At 40.2% G+C, this 18,412-nt stretch overlaps 2 protein-coding genes across 4 annotated transcripts in view; one reads left to right on the forward strand and one right to left on the reverse strand.

Moving 5' to 3' along the window:
- Window positions 1-18,412, reverse strand: part of MCPH1 (microcephalin 1) — a 248,745-nt gene that overhangs the window by 88,073 nt on the left and 142,260 nt on the right. The gene's annotated exons all lie outside the window — the stretch shown is intronic.
- ANGPT2 (angiopoietin 2) overlaps window positions 1-18,412 on the forward strand; it is a 54,099-nt gene that overhangs the window by 15,700 nt on the left and 19,987 nt on the right. For both annotated transcript variants that reach the window (XM_035004313.1, XM_035004314.1), the window contains exons 2-3: window positions 12,908-13,063; window positions 16,665-16,786. In XM_035004313.1, the coding sequence (XP_034860204.1) occupies window positions 12,908-13,063; window positions 16,665-16,786 (278 nt within the window). The remainder of the gene's footprint in view (window positions 1-12,907; window positions 13,064-16,664; window positions 16,787-18,412) is intronic.

Consider the following 18,412-nt stretch of genomic DNA (forward strand, 5'->3'; position numbering starts at 1 on the left):
CCCCCCCGCAGTCCCACTTCCTGCGCCCCTCACCCCTCATTCCCACCAGTTCCTTTGCATGGCCTTGCCCCTCATCCTCACTTGCATGTGAGCTGCTTGTTCCCACTGAATTAGTCCGTGAAGATGTGCATCTTAAGTGCCTTGTGTGAATGAGAGCCACTGCAGCTCTGAAAAAGAGGTGGTGGTGTGCTACTCAGCATATACTACCTCCTAAAAAGCACTCGTTGATGTAAACATCTGACCCCTAAAAATGAAGCAAAGTGAGTCAGCCATTTCATGGTGGCTCAAAGTGATGCTGGGCCCCTCACCCCATTGAAAGAGAAGTATCTCCTGAAAGGATTTTTCCCCCTTTAAGTTGTGAGTAAAAATTCAAGCATGCAGAAGAAAAAGTCAATTCTGAATGACATGCTTTTTATAACTCATGGCAGTAGAGTGAAAGGGGATAGGAATTTTCCACTAGCTTCCATTGGAATAGACATGCATGCAAGGCAGTAGGGTTAGGGAGAAGGGGCAGACCTCCAGAACTGAAACTAATTATGGGAAAATGATTCAAGTCCCTTGTACTTTTACCACAAACATTTGGAGAATCACACTGAAAAGTTACTTCCCAAATTGCTTCGGTGTTCAAGAAAATTTGGCTTTTCTACATGTTATAAAACTAGTTCGACTTTGAACAAGTGAGGATGGCAAGCATGCAAACTATAAATTACATGCAGAAGTGGACCACCTTACTTCTGTAAAACTGGCACACACTCTGTCCTTCCGCTACCCCACCAAACTCACATCAGCCCGAGGCAACCACTGCTATCCCCCAGAACATACATCTGAAGCTCTAAGAGTGTCCCTCTACAGCACACTCTGCTTATAAAAGCCGTCAGCCTGAAAGCAGACGCGGTGCCAAACAAGCTGGCGAGAAACCGGGCTGTTTTTCTTAATGGTTTCCGAACTTAGGAATATTCAAGTATGTGTCTTCAGGAAGATCTTACATAATTACCAGTTCTTTTTGATTTACTGATTTTCTAATCAACACTTCAAATCCTAGAGATCGCAGTTAAAGACAACAGATGGATTGAGGGAAAGGAGGAGAAGGGGTAGACTGAGTATACACCGTACTAAATGCAGGAGTCTATAAAGATGTTCTAAGACTGAAGTTAACACCAGTGATTTAGCAGTGGGATATACTGGCCAGCTAGGCATCACTCAGCTTCTCAAACTTTGGAATCAAACTGGACACTGCCACCCTCATTTCGAGTTTCATGCCGATTGTCATGCAATACTTGCCTTTTTGCAGCAAGGACCACCAGAAACCCGGCTTTGCACAGCGACAGAATCTAACAGCGCTGAAACTGTGAGCTACTTTTCTTCTCTGATACTAATTCTTCTAGATGGCTGGCAGCCATCTCCCGTGGCTCCTATGGGTTTGCTGCAGGGACCCAGGGTGCCCTAGCAAACCGCCTGGGAACGGTGCTAATTTCTTCCACTTAATTTTTATGCTAACATAGCTCAGTGGGTATTTATATGCCTGTTTTACCAATGAGACACCTGAGGTTAAAAAAAGTTGACTTGGTAGCTAGTACGTAGTCGAGCTAGTATTCATACACAGGTGTGTCTGAGTCTCAGAATCTATGCTGGAATGACAAGTCCACAATCACAATAGCTTCAAGAATCACAACCTCTTCCCCACCTTCATCCAACACAAACAAAGCCACTTTATTTAGGTTTTTTTAATCAGGTTGCTCAAGCAAGAACTACTTGAATTGGTAAAACTCAAAATATGATCAAATTCAATGGACTAATTCATGGATTTCACTTTTCTCGGAGTAATTCTGTTTTCATTCCAATGGGCAATGGGTAGCACAACTATTCAGAGAATAAATCATTTTCTCCCTACACTTGAAGGCACTGAACTCCAACAAAATGCAACCCATGACTCAGACATTTATTTATTTATTATTTATTTTTAGACTAATGGGAACTGCATGAATTCTTTCTTGGTCTTCCAAGAGCAAATGCCTTTTATGCTTGATCCGGAAAGAATTGAGTTTCGGAATGTGAAATCACTAATTTACCTAACTGAATACTTTTAACCCTCTTTGGGCAGCTGAAACAGTTTAATCTATAGCTCTCTGCAGTTGCTGTGAAATCACTTTTTCAAAGTTCATTTCTTTAGGCGGTATTTAGGAACAAGCAGATGAAAGCTGCAGAAAGAGGTAAATAAAATCACTCATAGCAACTAGGGTCATGGTGTCACAGCAAAATTCATCAAACATTTCATTTCTACTATTCTTACCTTAAAAAAAAAAAAACCTCTTTCTTGAGGTCTAAAACACAGAAAGTGTATAAAGTATACAATTCTTAAATCGATAGATTTGTGAACTTTTAAAATATGAATTTAGTCAGGCAACCACCTCTGAGATTAAGATACAAAATATTTCTAGCACCTCAGAAGTTTCCCTCCTGTTCCTTCCCAGTTAATAACCTCGCCTGCACCACCACCAGCCCCCCACTCCCAACATCTCCCACCCAGAAATCATTATTCTGACTTCGGTCACCATCAGTAAATTTGGTCTCTTCTTGAATGTGACATAAATGGGATCATGTAGTAAGTATTCTTTGGTGTGTGGCTTCTTTTGTTCCATGATGCCTGTGACAGCATTTAATTTTAGCAGTAACCTATGTTATTTTTAAAAGTTAAATTGCAGTACATTAGCACATCAAATCCATCCCCAAGGAGCAAAATTTAGAAATCAAAATAATCATTCTATTGTGAGAAAGCAACTGGTGGAAAGTGTTCATTAAAGAATGTTCTTTAGCCCTTTTCAATCTGGTACCATATAATTGGCCACAAAACATATCTCAAGTCCTCCCGATTTGGACATCAACAGATTTTATATATAGCAAGTCAATATGTATGTCAGTATGCAAAGTATAACTCTATATGCCATATCTGTGTCTTCGTCCAAATGGATTCCTTCTTACACTGAAATTTTATGCAAAAATTACTTTAGGATAAGTTAGTAATTCTATAGAAACAGAATAGTGTGCATTTAAACTCCATATGAATCAGTAGCACCTTCATTTTAATGGCCAATTTTGTGTATCTAGTCTTACTTAACCATTGGAGAGAAAGCGACTCCCCCAATATATGAATGGCATGCCCCTGAAACAAAAGATTGAAATAAACTCCCTCTAAAAATGAATCAGAAACATCATCCCCAGAACTGGTATTTTGTAAAGAGAAGTTTGATACAACATGTATTTTTTAGGAGGATACTCTCTTATTTCAGGTCAGGAGGCCTTGGAAAACATAATTAGAAGCTCACTGATTTGTCCAAAGTCATAATCACTATTTGCAGTTCCCAGCTGAGACTCTGTTCTCGTGAAGTCAAACTATAGCCATCCCCAGAGCACTGTGTGTGTGGCTTTTGGAACAGTTTCCCTGGACTGCGAGCCACAGACAGAAGTGGAATGTGCTTAGAGCTCTTGTATGGCCTTCCAAAGTGAACAGCAGTCCCACTTGGCTGTCAACATTTCAGAGGTGAACAGTAAATACTTTGAAACATAATACACTTCTTATCAAATTTCAGATCAAGAAATGAAGATGAGTTAAAATTAGTTAAAAAAAAAAAAAGCCATACTATTCTGTCTTGCCACATAATTTGGGCACTGAAAATTGTTTTGCTTTTGCTGCACTGTTTCTGATTAGAAAAAAATTCTACTGTTGATCAGGTTTTAAAATAAGTTGTTAACATGCTTAAAAATGCATTGCAGCTTTAAAAATTAATGTACAGCTTTAAAGATTAACATAGCCCAATTAAACAAATAATTTCTAGTCTCTAATGTGAGTTAAAAAAAAAAAAGAAGATTGATCACTTTGCTTCTGCAAAGCCCACGTAAGTACAGTTTCTTAAAGTATGTGCACACAGGCCACTGAATCATGTGAATAAATAGGAAAATACGAAAAACAGATAGCTTTAAACACTTGTGAGAATGAAGACTGAACCAGAGGTCAAATTAGAGGCAATCTAATATTAGACTTGAGAAGAGGTACACTTTCCTTCCTAAATGGCTCAGAAAAGTTCGAACTTCAGCTGTTATAAACTCATAAAATTAAAAAAGCTGCAGCTACAGCTTTATGAAAATGAGACGAACACACTTGCCTAAATATCTCCCAGGATTATCACTGCAGCAACTAGTGTTTGTGGTTTGGGTGGCTTTGTTCAGCTTCAGTGTGCGATGCGGCCTGGAGCTCACGCAGCCCTCCCCCACCATACACAGGACACTGTCGCACTGTGCTCCCAGAAATGTCGAATCAGCTGAAGAGAGGATACAGAAGAATACTGTATCCCTTTATCCTAATCCACAGTAGAGGAGACAGAACGATGTTCTGGCAAGAGAATATGAACAGGTCGGAAGAGAACTATCGGCCATACTGGGAAAATAACCGCAGAAGTACATTCTGCTGACAGTGGGTCAGGGGTACATCATACACAGAAGGTGGGATACTTCATCGCTAAATGCTCATATAAATTAATCCAATGTACTCTGAGAGTCTTCCAAGGTTATCCCCCCAATTCTCTCCACCTTGGGGTTTGCTAGCCACAGGAGGTAAAGCAGCAAAGCTTGGCTGGAGGTCTGCTCTGATGTGCAGCACTCAGCAGGGCGCCCAAGGCCCAATGCTGAGACTCCCCAAGCATGCCCATCTGCATCCCCAAATCCCCCTCCCTCCCTTTCTGTGAAAGAAACAACACAGGCTTCCTGCCTCCTTATAAAGAACGAGTTTGCCTTGGAAGTATCTTCAAGACAAAAATCATTTAAATTCTTTTAGCCTTTTCTCTCCTTTCTGGGCCATCTAGTTTAGTAATTGTGACGGTGTACATTTATTTCATGTGAAAAAGAAAAGAAAGGGAAAAAAAAAAGCCTGCTCCATAGATGATCACACTGTCCCTAGAAATCTCCGCAGGATTTCAGCAAAGCCATAGGAATACAGAAAGAGACAGCAGAAAAAGAGCAGAGCAAAGATGGAAACAATCTTTGGGATCTGAATATTTCATCACAGAATTGAAAAAGTAACCCTGTTAACACCCGGTGGCACAGTTTTTTAGGTGAGCACAGGTACATCAGTGCCGTGGAGGGTGCTGGACCCGGCTGTGGGCCACCAGGGTATTAATCTTTACTCGGCTATGAGCTTGCGCTGGTGATCCAGGTCCTGGTACCTTCATTCAGAAAATGAGAGAGTCCAACAATATCACTGATTTCTAAAGCCTTTTTTCCCCTCAGCTTTGGACAGTTTATCATGCTACAGAGGAGTGAAAATGGATGGATATATCTGTATCTATCTATTTCCATCTCCACACATGAGGACATACATGTGTTTATAAATATGCATATGTCTATGAATATACACGTTTCAAAGGTACTATCTGCCATAGAAAGACACTAAAGTAATTTACTCACTTTATTTTTTCTCTCGGTGCACCTTCGTTTTAGAAAGGCAAGAACATGGTGGTTTCATTAAAAGAGAAATCTCCAGTTGTATTGTAGCCTAAATGCATCAATCTCATTCCCAGGATTTCAACTGCTCCCATTTGTAATAATTGATAATTCAGTTTATTTTATAAAGAGAATAGTTTTCTCTTCCCTTTCTATCTCTGTAGGAAGCATCACTACCACCTCCTAAGCTGAGAACAAAATACCCCAAGAACTAGAGCAATGCAAAAGTCTGCAGAATGTCTAACGTGTAGACAGTATTTGTGAGGTTGAAAGTGAAGTTCTCCTCAGTCTCTTTAGCTGCTCCAACCTTGTCAGGCTCCTGGGTTCCGCGGATGGCACTCTGTGCCTGGGTTTCTGGTCTCCAGCCACACCCCCCTCTCCAGCATCAGAAAGAGTCCATGTAGGAATGGCTGCTTTCCTGGCAGCTCTCCTCTGCAGCACCCCCTGAGCAGGAACAAGGTCCCCACTGCACCGGATTGCTGGTGCCAGGCCCTTCCCACCAGGGATCCCCTGCAACACGGGTCTCGTGTCACTCCAGTGAAGCCTCCTCCTCTGTCACAGCGGACCCTGGTCCATGACACTGTGGGTAGCAGGCACATGAGTGCTCTGGCCTCGGTTTTCTCCTCTGGAAACTAGGCCAGTAGCACCACCCTGCTGTCTCCGGGAACACCTCCTCCAGCCGCTCCCAGGCCTCCCGGTGGCCAGCATCACAGACTGGGGCTCCCTGCAGCCCCCCACGCTGGCTGAGGATGCTGGTGCAGCCTCCCCAGAGCTCCTGCAAGCAGACCTCAGGTGTGGGAGAGCGGATGCCCTCGAGACTATCCCTGCCCAAAGGGACGGAGCCTTCCCTTTCTCGCCACAGGTGGAGGGTTCGGTGCTGAAACACATTTCTTACAGCTCCTCAGAAGGTTTTGTGGGATTTTTCACTGATCGCCGCCACAGCGGTGGCCAACCAAGTCCACACGTTTGAACCAGCCTCAGCCTCCCTTCTTCCCTGGCCTGTCTTCCACGGCTGCTCCCTGGGACCACTTCCTAAATAAACTTCCTGCCACATGCCTTTGTCTCCGGCTCTGGTTTGGGGGAAACCCAAGCTAAGGCACTAGGAGAATCAAGTGAAATTACTATATTAACTAATTAATAAAGATATATTTAATATATACAGAAATATAAGATACACATAATATAATATATAATATTTATATATTCATACATAAAGAAGTTAATAGGTATAAAATCATTTTGCAATTGTAAATTGCTATTACCACTCTTGCTTTATATAAACATATACATCACCTTATAATATCTGCTGCATTTATGTGCTCCCTGCCTCAGGAGTATCTATAAAGTGTTGTGAGCCAGAGCACTAGTAAATAAATGGATAAATATATATGTACCTTAAGAACCCTCTAAAAAGTCACGCATATGTAAAATGTGACACCTTTTCCCATATGAAATGACCAAACTCAATTATGTTACTATATACCAGCCTCATTATATTTAAGCTAGCGTATATTTAAAATGACTGCCATTGATGGAAAAAACAGCCATTTTATCAGTAGGAAATGACTGGAATGCTTGAGGGGAAAAATACACTTTCTCCTTGGATTCTGGAGCGAAGGTAAGGGAAACAAACAATGAGGCAAAGAGATGGAGTTTATGGGATGAAGACCCCCAATTAAATAACAAAGAGAGAGAAGTAGTTACATTCACAAATAAAAGCAAAGAAATACAGCTTGAGGGAGCACAGATATGCTGGTATTCAAATTATTTAAAATTTTATCAGTCACAGGAGCAGGGGGGCAAGCTATTAGCTTTAGCAAGGCACCAACTGGTGCCTGCAACTCTGTCTGTTCCTGATCATGTTTTCAAGTTTATAGTCCTCAACAAGCACACTTTCAGTCTCTTTATGACCAGTGAAAAGAGGAAAGGGGTTATCTAGACACAGTATCAGATAACAAAAAGTCACTCATAAATTATTAATAGAAAAAAACTGAAAAGGTAGAGCAGAACAAATTAGTTAATAGGACTGTCTGTGGAGAGAAAGGGCGAAAATTACAGACAGTCAATGGAAGGCACATGGCTTTGGTATGGACTGTTCTAGGCTGGATAAATTCAACTAGAGAATCAATATAAAGAGGCAACAGAGGAACTTTCCAGCTGACGGGGCATTTGAACATTATCTCCAATGTATGGGCAACATATTTGCCCACCGACTACTGCAAGTGTTTCAGAGGACAAAGATGTGCTTGAGTCATGCATCTCTCAGCCCTTCCCTCTTTAACCTCTGCATCTCTCCTTAAATACTGCTGAGTACATAACTGCTTAGGAAGTAAAATCTCTAGATTAAAACACACACACACACACACACACAAACTTTATAAGGAATGGGAAGAAAGCCTATTCTGCCACTTTTCTGTCTGAAAACCTCAGGAGATGTTTCAGTTTTTTCATGACAGGGAACCAAGAACATTAGGTCAAAAGCTTTCCAAACAGAAAATCCCTGGATTTAATCATCTTGCCTCCAAGTTTTCAAGCTAATTTTAAGAGCACATGCTTTGCATGTTGTTACTAGGGGGTGTGGCTGAAGAAGGGCTACAGATGTCCATATCCCGAGCGAACAAGAACATAAATCTATAGTTGTAGGAGATTAAAAAATCAATGAAACAAGTACAAAATGGTTTTTTGGGATATCAAAAGGCAACACAAGAGTGCGGTGGAGATCTCTGAGGAGGGCATGCAATGGGGTAGGGTGTAACTGCAGAAGGGGGAAAGGGATCCAGGCCAAGGGAGATGGCAGACAAAGGCGGGAGGTCTGAAGCAGCCTAAGGGGTCTGGCACAGCCAGGAGGAAGGTGCACAGAGGAAACTAGGCTGGGGGATTGGAGAGATCAGAAGGAGTATGTGCTGCCAAGCGAGGGAATCTGCACTTCATCTGCACTTCATCTTACAGGCACAACCACGAGGGAGTAATGTGAGTTGCAGAGCGACCACAACACTCGGGGTGGGGTTGCCAGAGCACAGTTAGGGGCTGTGTGAGAATCCAGAAGACAGAAGATGGTAGACACTGGGCAGGAAGAAGGGATCAAGTCAGGAGGAATTACTGAGGTAGGAAAAAAACATCCTTTTTGGGGATGTGTGTGGGCAAGAGAGAACAGTTATAGTAACTTGTTTCTAAATTGCAATGCTAGAGATAAAATGTTTCCAGTGAAGCCTCCCACAATTTGTTAATTTCCCAGGGAAGTTAGAGCATTCAGAGGACAAAAACTAATTAATTAAAAGGTATCAGGGCACTGAGCTCTATTTAAAATAGAAAGGATCTCTCAACCAGGACTATATAGTTGGTACAGGACCAAGATCAAAATCTTGAAGTTGGGGATAGTTTTCGTACACTCTCTGTTTTCCTTTCCCCAGCCAATTTCAAGATTACTTTCCTTTTGGTTGAAAAAAATGATGATAATCTTGGTGAGATGAAAGATAGCAAGGGAAGCATTTTAATATGTAATCAATCTTCCATAGTTACCTTGCAAACAGACTTATTTTTCCTGTCAAATTTAATCATTCCAAATGTTGGAGAAGTAATCAAAACCTTCAGGACATATTTCACATTAAAAATATATATATATCTTTATGTGTGTTAAAATAGTTTACTCTGGTTGCTTGCACTTCAATGCATTGCCAACTTTTCTGAAAGGCTATGTTTAGAGTGCATTCTTTTTTAGCAAATCAAACCAATACTGAGCAACAATCCATGCAACTACAATGACAGTGATAGCCTTGAACTGTTCCTTGAATTTGGATAATTCACTTGAACTCTAAGGAAAGAGAAACAGCTTAAGGACTTTCAGTGCTTAGACCAATAATTTAAGAAGGGGCAAAATGAATGTCCACACCATCCTTTCAAACTGTAATGGGGACCTTTTGCGGGGGGGGGGGGGGGGGGGGCACTTAGCCTAACAAATCAGAATCAGTGCATAATCATCTTCTGACATGAAGGCAATGTCAAACATTCCTGCCAAATATGAGTGTGTGAAGCCACCCGTGTGAAATGAGGAAGAACCCCGTCTGCTCCCTGGGGAGGTTCAAGTATCTTGGAACTGTTTTGAAAAGAGCAGCTAAATGCAGATGGCAAAGACAGAAACAGCTGTCCAAGGAGGGGGGGCGTGACACTGCCAATGGAGCTGGGGAGATCCGACCTATCTCACATCTTTCCTTGAATGAAGACTTCCTTATAGTAGAAGGGAACTGCACTGGGCAGATTTCTATATTGCTCGGTTTCAGTTCCAGGCAATAAAAACAAGTGATACTAAACAGAAATACATTCCAGAGCAATAAACTAGAAAGAAGGAAAAGGCAGGAATAGGGTGGCGTGGCGCCCGGGCTGAACTACCACGCCAGTCCTAGCGCACCCGCCTAAGATCCGGGGCGCCTGGAGTCCCTGGAAAGAGCGAAAAGAGGAGCAGGAACATCTGCAGCACGCAGCAAACATTAACTACGGTTACTGTGGCTGTTCTTGCTGCTATTGCTTCTGGGACTAAATATGTTCTTCTTTGTTGCTGAAGAGTACTCAGCTGTCACAGCACCCATTTCTCCTAAAATCTTATTTTCACTGCTTCAAGTGTGAGGGCACAAATCTTTTTGAGAATCAACACAAAAACGTCTACTTCTTGATATTTCTGTTTCTGTCCCACTTTCCTCCCCAAGACTTCAATTAGATACTGGATCAGTAGCATACAGAATTTTACTTCATTTAGGTGTATATACTGTATATAGATACCAGCCGCATACATACTATGTATATAAGATCTATACATCCCCGGGCAGCACATGTGTACATGTATCTGTAACTTGTTTCCATGTAAAACACTGACCACACCCACACATACATGTACTCCTTCCTCCTGGAAAGCTGAAAAACAGTGACTTGAAAGTATTTTCTTTTCTATTGTTTTCAAGCTTAGAAAAAATTATGGCAATAAAGTTAAAATTTTTTACTTTTAAAAATTGGGTCTTTTATGTCTTTTAAAGTGCTTGAGACTAATTTTAAATGGAAAGTTGACTTTAAAATGTCAAATTATAAATAAGTTTCTCATGTGTCCCAGCGGTTGTAACCACATTTGACTCAGTAGTTCTAGAATGGGCTGGGGGAAGACCGAAGGACCCATTTTCCTCCTCTAGTAAAATGATTTAGAGCGACAAAGGACTGAATCATTTTTATATAGTTAAGTACTAAAATCAATAAGAGGATTAAGACCTTTATTTATGCTAGTTTATAAATTATTACTTTAGAGTATGGACTTAAACCAAACTCCAGCTTGAATATATCTTGAATGAGTCCAAACTTCCCAGAATAAGTCTTTCTAAATATTATCTTTGCTGGGTGTTAAGAGTAACTAGGACAACTCCTCTGGATGACTTATACAGCTTTAACTTTAACCTCAAAAATTCTATTACTCCCATGGTGATGAGAGAGTGAAAGAGAGAGTGTGTGTGTGAGTGTGTGAACGAGAGAGAGACAGAGGGAAAGAAAGGAGAAATAAACTTCTGAGTTCTTATAAATTGTTTAAATCATAAAAGTTAAATTTTAAAAAAGCAGGGGAGGGGAAGAAGAATACATTAAGAAAAGACCAGGCACTAAAAAGCTTGAGCTAGTTATCATCAGCTAGTTAATACAGGCTTAACAAGGGTTTCAGTCTTCCAATTTTATGAAGTCTATACTAGAGGTATTTCTTGGACTGCCAAGAACTAGCACATGATTTCATTTTTGACAGTGGTATAATCTATTTTTATTCATATGGAGAAGGAAAGGCTTCGACTATAAGATTTTACAAGAGATCAGAGCTGCAGCAATTGTCAGGATGATGCTATCTGATCTGCCCATTGACAGGGGAGAACCAGGGAGTGACCATTAACCCTCAGATAAGTAGCAAGGAGGGAGATGAGAAGCACACAGGGGTAGGGACAGAGTCAATGGCAAGCAAGAAATGGAGGCAGTAAACCCAGAGTTCTAATACCAACCTTGAGACTTATTATACCACCCAAGACACAGTTTATAAAAACTGCGCCAACAAAGAAGCCCTTGAACTCTAGGGGAGAAACTCCACCATTCCTATTTCTCACTTTGACAGGCAGAAATACAGAACTGCTTCATAGTTAAGATTTTAGGAGAAACGATGTTTGATGACTGGCTCTATGAATGGTTTCTGTGCAGAGAATTACAAGTTTTAAGGAAAGGCATTATATGCAGTTTTATAGTCATCTTTCAGGTATTCAGTTTAATTTAAAAGATTCTGAGTTATAACTATGAGGAAAAAATAAGGTTTTCTGTCCTTGTGAACTTGTAGTTTGGGTTAAGAATAGAATTGTGGCTCCTATCATCGGATTACCATGAAAAACAAAGAAGAAAGGAAATTACATTTTACGTATCCAAAGTTATGCATACACACAATGACTGTAAAAGCATAGCTGTTAATCCTTCAAACATTTCTCTGACCAATCAGAAACTCTATTCTATACAGGGGGACACTGGGCACCCCTAAAGTTAAGCAACATCCCTAGAGTCAAAGAAAAATAAGAGAGCAGGTGTCCATAGCCCAAAGCGCACATGCTCTTTCCCACACGCCTGGATACCCTACATTTATACTTAGTTGTATGATTTTACTGTCAAAGATAATAGGTATCTGTACCTATAGCAGTGACATGAGCTTCTTCACTCAATTGTGCCGAAGCTAATGTTAAAATGAGTTGGCATGCCCACATACCCGGCATGTGGAGCGATAAAGTCCTAGTGTAGGATTACACATTTGCCTGGTATCAGGAATAAGGAACTTGTGAAAAACGCACACACGTTAGGAAAAACTTACTAGGTCTAATGTGTGCTGAACAAGGTAAGAGGCAAGTCGGGGGGCGCTGCAGAACGTGAAACTGAGGGGGTGATGCTGTGAATCACGGGGTAATCCAATGGCGAGCCTTTCCTCATGCTCTATCTTACACAGTCTTCTCCAGTCTCTATTTCAAGAAACCACAAGTCTGGTATGTGGGAGAAATAGTGATGCTTCTTAATACCAAATTGTCCTTTCCTGCCTAACGAGGACAGAGCTGCAGCTGGACAGAATGCCTGCTGACGGCACCCCCCTCTGCCCACCTCTGAGTGGGGGCCTCACCGCCTCCCATGCCGGCCACAGCGTGGGCTTCTAGAGGTGGCTGTCTCCTACACATGATGGGACCAAGCTGCTGGTTTTAAGTCAACATAAAACCACACTGCATTGTACTACTAGCGATAAAAACACAGCAAGATTAGAGCAAGGCATGGGTCTTCTAACACATTTTTTTTTTTAAAGGAAAAGGGAAAATACTTAGGAATGAGGTTTCTGACCATTTGACTGATGACTGTCTTTCTGACACATGTTCTTTTCTAGCTTGAGAATTACATCCAGGACAACATGAAGAGAGAAATGGTAGAGATGCAACAGAATGCGGTACAGAACCAGACCGCTGTGATGATAGAAATAGGAACAAACCTACTCAATCAAACAGCAGAGCAAACACGGAAGTTAACAGACGTTGAAGCACAAGTAAGTAATGGAACAGAAAACATGTAACGGTCCAGCTAGATTAGTGACTAGCAAGAAATCAGGATGCATGGTTACCTAATTAAATAGTGGAAAAATGAAGAAAGCTCGACGGTAGCAGGAGAAAAAAATTGATACGAAAATAAGAATTTGCGGTTAGATAAGAATTTAAAATCAGTAAATACATTTTCATCTTTTTTTTCTTAAAGATTTATTTATTTATTTTAGAGAGGGGGGTGGCAGGGGAGGGGCGGGGGGGAGGGAGAGAGAATCCCAAGCAGATTCCCCACCGAGTGTGAAGCCAGACATGGGGCTCGATCCCACGACCCTGAGATCCTGACCTGAGCTGAAATCAAGATTTGGACGCTCAACTGACTGAGCCGCCTACGTGTCCCCATTCTCATCTTTAATACTGAGGTTAAATTACATTTTTTCTAACGGCATGTGAATCATTTCATATGATGCATACTCAACAACTACAAGATAAATGCTCCTCTGCTTCACTGGGTATCTTTTGGACTCTGGATAAGTCCTTAACTTTTTTTGTGTATTTGAGAAATGAAAGGCACTGAAGAGAGTGCAAGGAACTTTGTTCTTCAATCTAACTTTTAAGATAAAACCAAATCTCAAAGAACTGTGAAAACAATTTGTGGTATGAGTTTATAGACAAAGCAGCAAAGAGTTCACACGCAGCAGCCGCTGCGGTAGAGGGCTTACCCATCCGCAGAAGGCTTCGAGTCCCCTGATGGCTCTAGTCCCGCCATTAGCCGGGGGAGCGAATCTGAGCAAGGCACTCAGCTCTTGGGGGCCTCGGCGGGTTTAACTATAAAGAGAGGGCTGGGTCTTACAACTGGCTGCTAAGTGCCCTTTTAGCTTTCAGATTTTATGAGCTGCTGATTAATAGCAGTAGGAGACAGGAATATGAAAATAACAAAAGAATAACACCAAGACATTAAACATCAAAACACTGAAACAAGATTAATCAAGTCATGCCAAATGACACACAACGTGTGACTGAGTAAGAATAGTCCAGGGGTGGGGGGGCACCTGGGTGACTCAGTCGGTTGGGCATTTGACTTTGGCTCAGTTCATGATCTCAGGGTCCTGGGATCCAGCCCTGCCTGGGGGTGGGGGGCGGTTACTGCTCAGTGGGGTCTGCTTTTCCCTTTCCCTCTGCCCCTCCCTCCACTCATGCTCTCTCTGTCTCTCTCTCAAATAAATAAAATCTTAAAAAAAAAAAAAAAAAGAATAGTCTGGTGGGGAAAAAAGGACTATTGGTGGAATTTATTAAGATGCTCCCAGTTCAAGTCTCTTCATTGGTGAATCTGCTTTCTGGTTCCTAACCCTGGATTTTTTATAGGCTTATAAAGTTAGTACCTTCCTACTCTGAGTTGTAAGTAATGCTTTAATAAAAAAGAGAGAGAGAAGATTTAATAGTAAATAATTTCTATAATGTATATTCCTATATGCTACTTCAGCTAAAAGAAATGCCAGACATCAACAGAAGGGGATATGAGGTAAGAGAAATGATAAGCCTCTCAACTGAAATAAGATCACGTCTAGAATGGTACAGTTATTCTTTCATTGTCCCCCTAAGGACTGTTGGATAAAGTAGGGGAAACAGTAGGAAAGTGGTTGGAGAATAAAAGATTTTTATCTGAGACAGAATAAGAAGTTACTTCTTTACCAAATCTTTCCACAATATTGGAACAATGTAGGAAAAATATAACTACATTACACGGCGGATCACAAGATATGAAAATTGTAATCTCAAGAGGTGATAAAAGATACAACTTTTAAAGTAAATGTATCAATATATCCACAGTTAATTACTAAAATAAATTATTGATGTTTAAGCCACATCCCCCACCTTTTGATAGCAAAACTAGTGGGAAATCAAGCTCATCCAAAAAAATGTCTGGAGAGTATAACAGTTCTTATATTTTCAGACAGTGGTAATCAAGACACAATAAGACATAAAGCAATGCTGTAAACTGTTACTACGTCCTGTGTAAGGCAGGCTTTCCAGCTTTCATTTAACTTTTGTTGGGTCACACGACTTCTTTAAAAAAAGTCTATTGTGAAACTAGATATCATATGATCTGTGATAACAGGAAAACTGGAAGGTGACTGGAAAGAAAACAGCCTTTAATGTCCAGCTAAACACATTAAAATGGCTGAACCTAAGCAAGGACATCAAGGGACCGAATTATGCACTAAATCTACTGTGTGAAATGGGTTTAAATCCAAACATAAAATTTTCAGATTAGAAGATTCTTGTAGCCTGTCAGAGCGAGAGGCTATTCAACTGGACAATGAGGGATAGGTGGAGGTCTGATACCTTAAGAGACAACAGACAACCACCTGACCTGGATAATTTAGATAGTCACCTACAGCTGGAGGCCTTTGGGAAAAGTGATGGAAAACATTGCCATTGATCCTGGGTCAGTTTGGACCTATATGCCATCCTCCCCACCTCTGGCCCACTGTGCTCATTTTATAGCCCTTAGGAGTTGAATAAAAGACCCCAGTTTCCAGTTCATTTTAGCAATAACCAACACAGAGTATTTGGGCCCAAAGAATATGTAGGCCAAATCTATAGTCCAGGTGTTAATATTAAAACCCAACCTTTCTGCTGGCCAATGCCTTCACTCATTCATAAGACTGTTCATGGTATGAACTCATCCTGCTTTGACTAAGGACAGGACTATCCCTAAAGCTGCCCAGTGGGACCTGGCCAAGCCTTTTATGAATGACACAGACCCTGAGCAAACAATGGTTCTTTCAAGGACCCTTATTCCTGGGCAACAATTCTGCCTTACACTTACACGTGATGTCACGTCCTGAATAACCATGACCCAGAGGATGTGAGTAACGGACTCTTCCTGCTAGAAGGCAGCCAAACGCCAAAGAATTCATCCTTAAATTTGTTAGGGAACAGCGATATTGCATGTGGCGTATGCCAGAGAGGCCCACAGAGTAAAACTGAGCTCCCACTTCATAGCGATGTATTATTGTTTCTTAATTGGTCAATATGATTTTTAAAATTAAAAGAGAGAGAGAGAGAAATGGAAAAAAAAAAAAAAAAAGGCTAAACAAGTGAATACAAACTGGGAAATGCCGGGCTAAAAATGAGCTACGGTTTTATAGAATGGAAGCATGTGACTTCTAATCATGTCGTCTACTGATAAATAAGAGAACAACACTTTGTTTTGAGCGGAAGCAAAACCTTTTTCATTTATCAACAACTTCTGATGTATTAAATATGACCATTTTATACTCCAACTTGTCTCACTGTGTGAAAAGAAATGCTAAAATATGGCAGGACAAGAAGAACAGGCTTATATTATTTGACACAAATACCACTGTCCGGAACCATTAAACACTTCCCAAAAAAAGACACGGTGGGAAAAAAACACATCCTGATGCAATCCAGGACTTCAAGCCTTTTCTGAAAATGAAGAATATGCCAAAATAAGATACTTGGGTAAATAAAAAAAAAATGCTTTAGTTATGTTTTCCTATAATTTAGCTGACTTAATTAAAAGGAAGTTATATGTAACTTTAAACATGACAAATAGGAATTTTATTTTGTTACATTTAGGTATTAAATCAGACAACAAGACTTGAACTTCAGCTTCTGGAACATTCCCTTTCCACCAACAAACTGGAAAAACAGATTTTGGATCAGACCAGTGAAATAAACAAATTGCAAGATAAGAACAGGTAATAAAAACACAAAAAAATGATAATTCAGAATTGCACACTTTCTAGATCTGAAAGCCTATTTCATGTGACTATTAATTATAAGCATGGCTTCCAAAATGACATATTTCTTAATGTGTAGTATCAGGATCCAACACCTCGTGAAGGAAAGGTAGGGAGGGGTTTGGGAAGAAATATGGAAGTAACCATGTCTTCTAATCCAGTCTTCAATTTTTTTCATTCTTCGGCCCCTTAAAGATTCTCTTCCAGTGATTCCCCAAACTCTGCCTCTAATACTGCACATTTTAATCCACGACAAAAGACTGCCATTGTCATAGAGTAAAAGTAACACTGGCCTAGACATTAATAATTCCTTTGCCTCTGGGAACTTCATTGTTTCCAATGCAGAATGATCCACAGCTAGAAACTACACTTCTACTGTAAACAATGCACATTTCATGATACATTGTTACTCCTAAAACATATGATAAAGTAAAAACAGAAGTTAATAATAAATATAATATTGATGTTTAAACTAGGTCTAGAAAAATCCCAAGAAAACCAATACAGAAACAAACTTGGGGTGATCAGTGGGGATTGTTTTCAAAGGTTTATTGCAGTCGGGGACATATAAGGATAATTGTGCTTATTAACCTGTTTCTAACCAAGACTTGTCTACATGACAGGGAGAATGGCTAGACAACAATGTACTCTATTTCACAGCTACTTAATTTCAATTACATAATTCTTTATTCTTAAGCAAAAGTGATGATGAACTTAATGTCTTACAATCATTCTTTCCTGTTAATCAGGAACTCAGCCGAAATAATTCTTTCTGTTCTTTGGGTAACAAGTTTAACTCATTATTGATTTAGGGTTTTGAAAAGCAAACAGATTTTTTAATTTTTATTTTTTTGCAAATACATTTTTTAATTCTTTCTTTAGTGTTTCAATTTTTTTCCTTTTGCAAATAAATAAAAGTTTGAGACCAATAATTGAGATACAACAATCCCTTCTATTTCATTTTCTTAAAATGGTCTTATTTAATAATGTTCTCTTATTTAATGATGTTGCAGTAATGGGAAGATATGGGAGCTGAATGATACTCTAGGTGCTTGCCAGAGCAATACTGTCCAGGCTATGTCCAGTTTGTTGAACGCAGCCTGGTACTGAACACTGTCCCCTCCTTACGTTTCTAATTCCGTATGCTAAAACACTAATACCATCAGTTAAGTATGTCAGTTATGTCACCCAGGTATCAACTTTGTAAATATTTGCCAAATCATATTGCCTTTTGCCTAGAGAAGTGCAAATCTGATTTCCGAATTCAGACACACTGTTTAGTGTTTTTACTTACTACAAGTAAACTTTGTTATATGCAGTCAGCTGGGATTGCTTTGAAAGACAATCAACAACTTTCCCTACAGATCTTTTGATCATCCATGATTTGGTAAAATTTCTTTGTATGTTAAAGCTTTACAATGTATAAAACAGTAATTCCAACCATCCCGTAGCTTGTTGTATTTTCTGATTATTCTTGTATATGGGATCCTTCACATTTTTTTTTTCACTTAGATCTTTCACATTTTCCCCCAGTTTAATCGACATTGACCAATGACACACTTTTTCGGTACTTTGAACCTACTT

The sequence above is a fragment of the Mirounga leonina genome, unplaced genomic scaffold (assembly GCF_011800145.1).
Source record: "Mirounga leonina isolate KUSES-001 unplaced genomic scaffold, KU_Mleo_1.0 Mir_128, whole genome shotgun sequence".
NCBI classification, from domain to species: Eukaryota; Metazoa; Chordata; class Mammalia; order Carnivora; family Phocidae; genus Mirounga; species Mirounga leonina.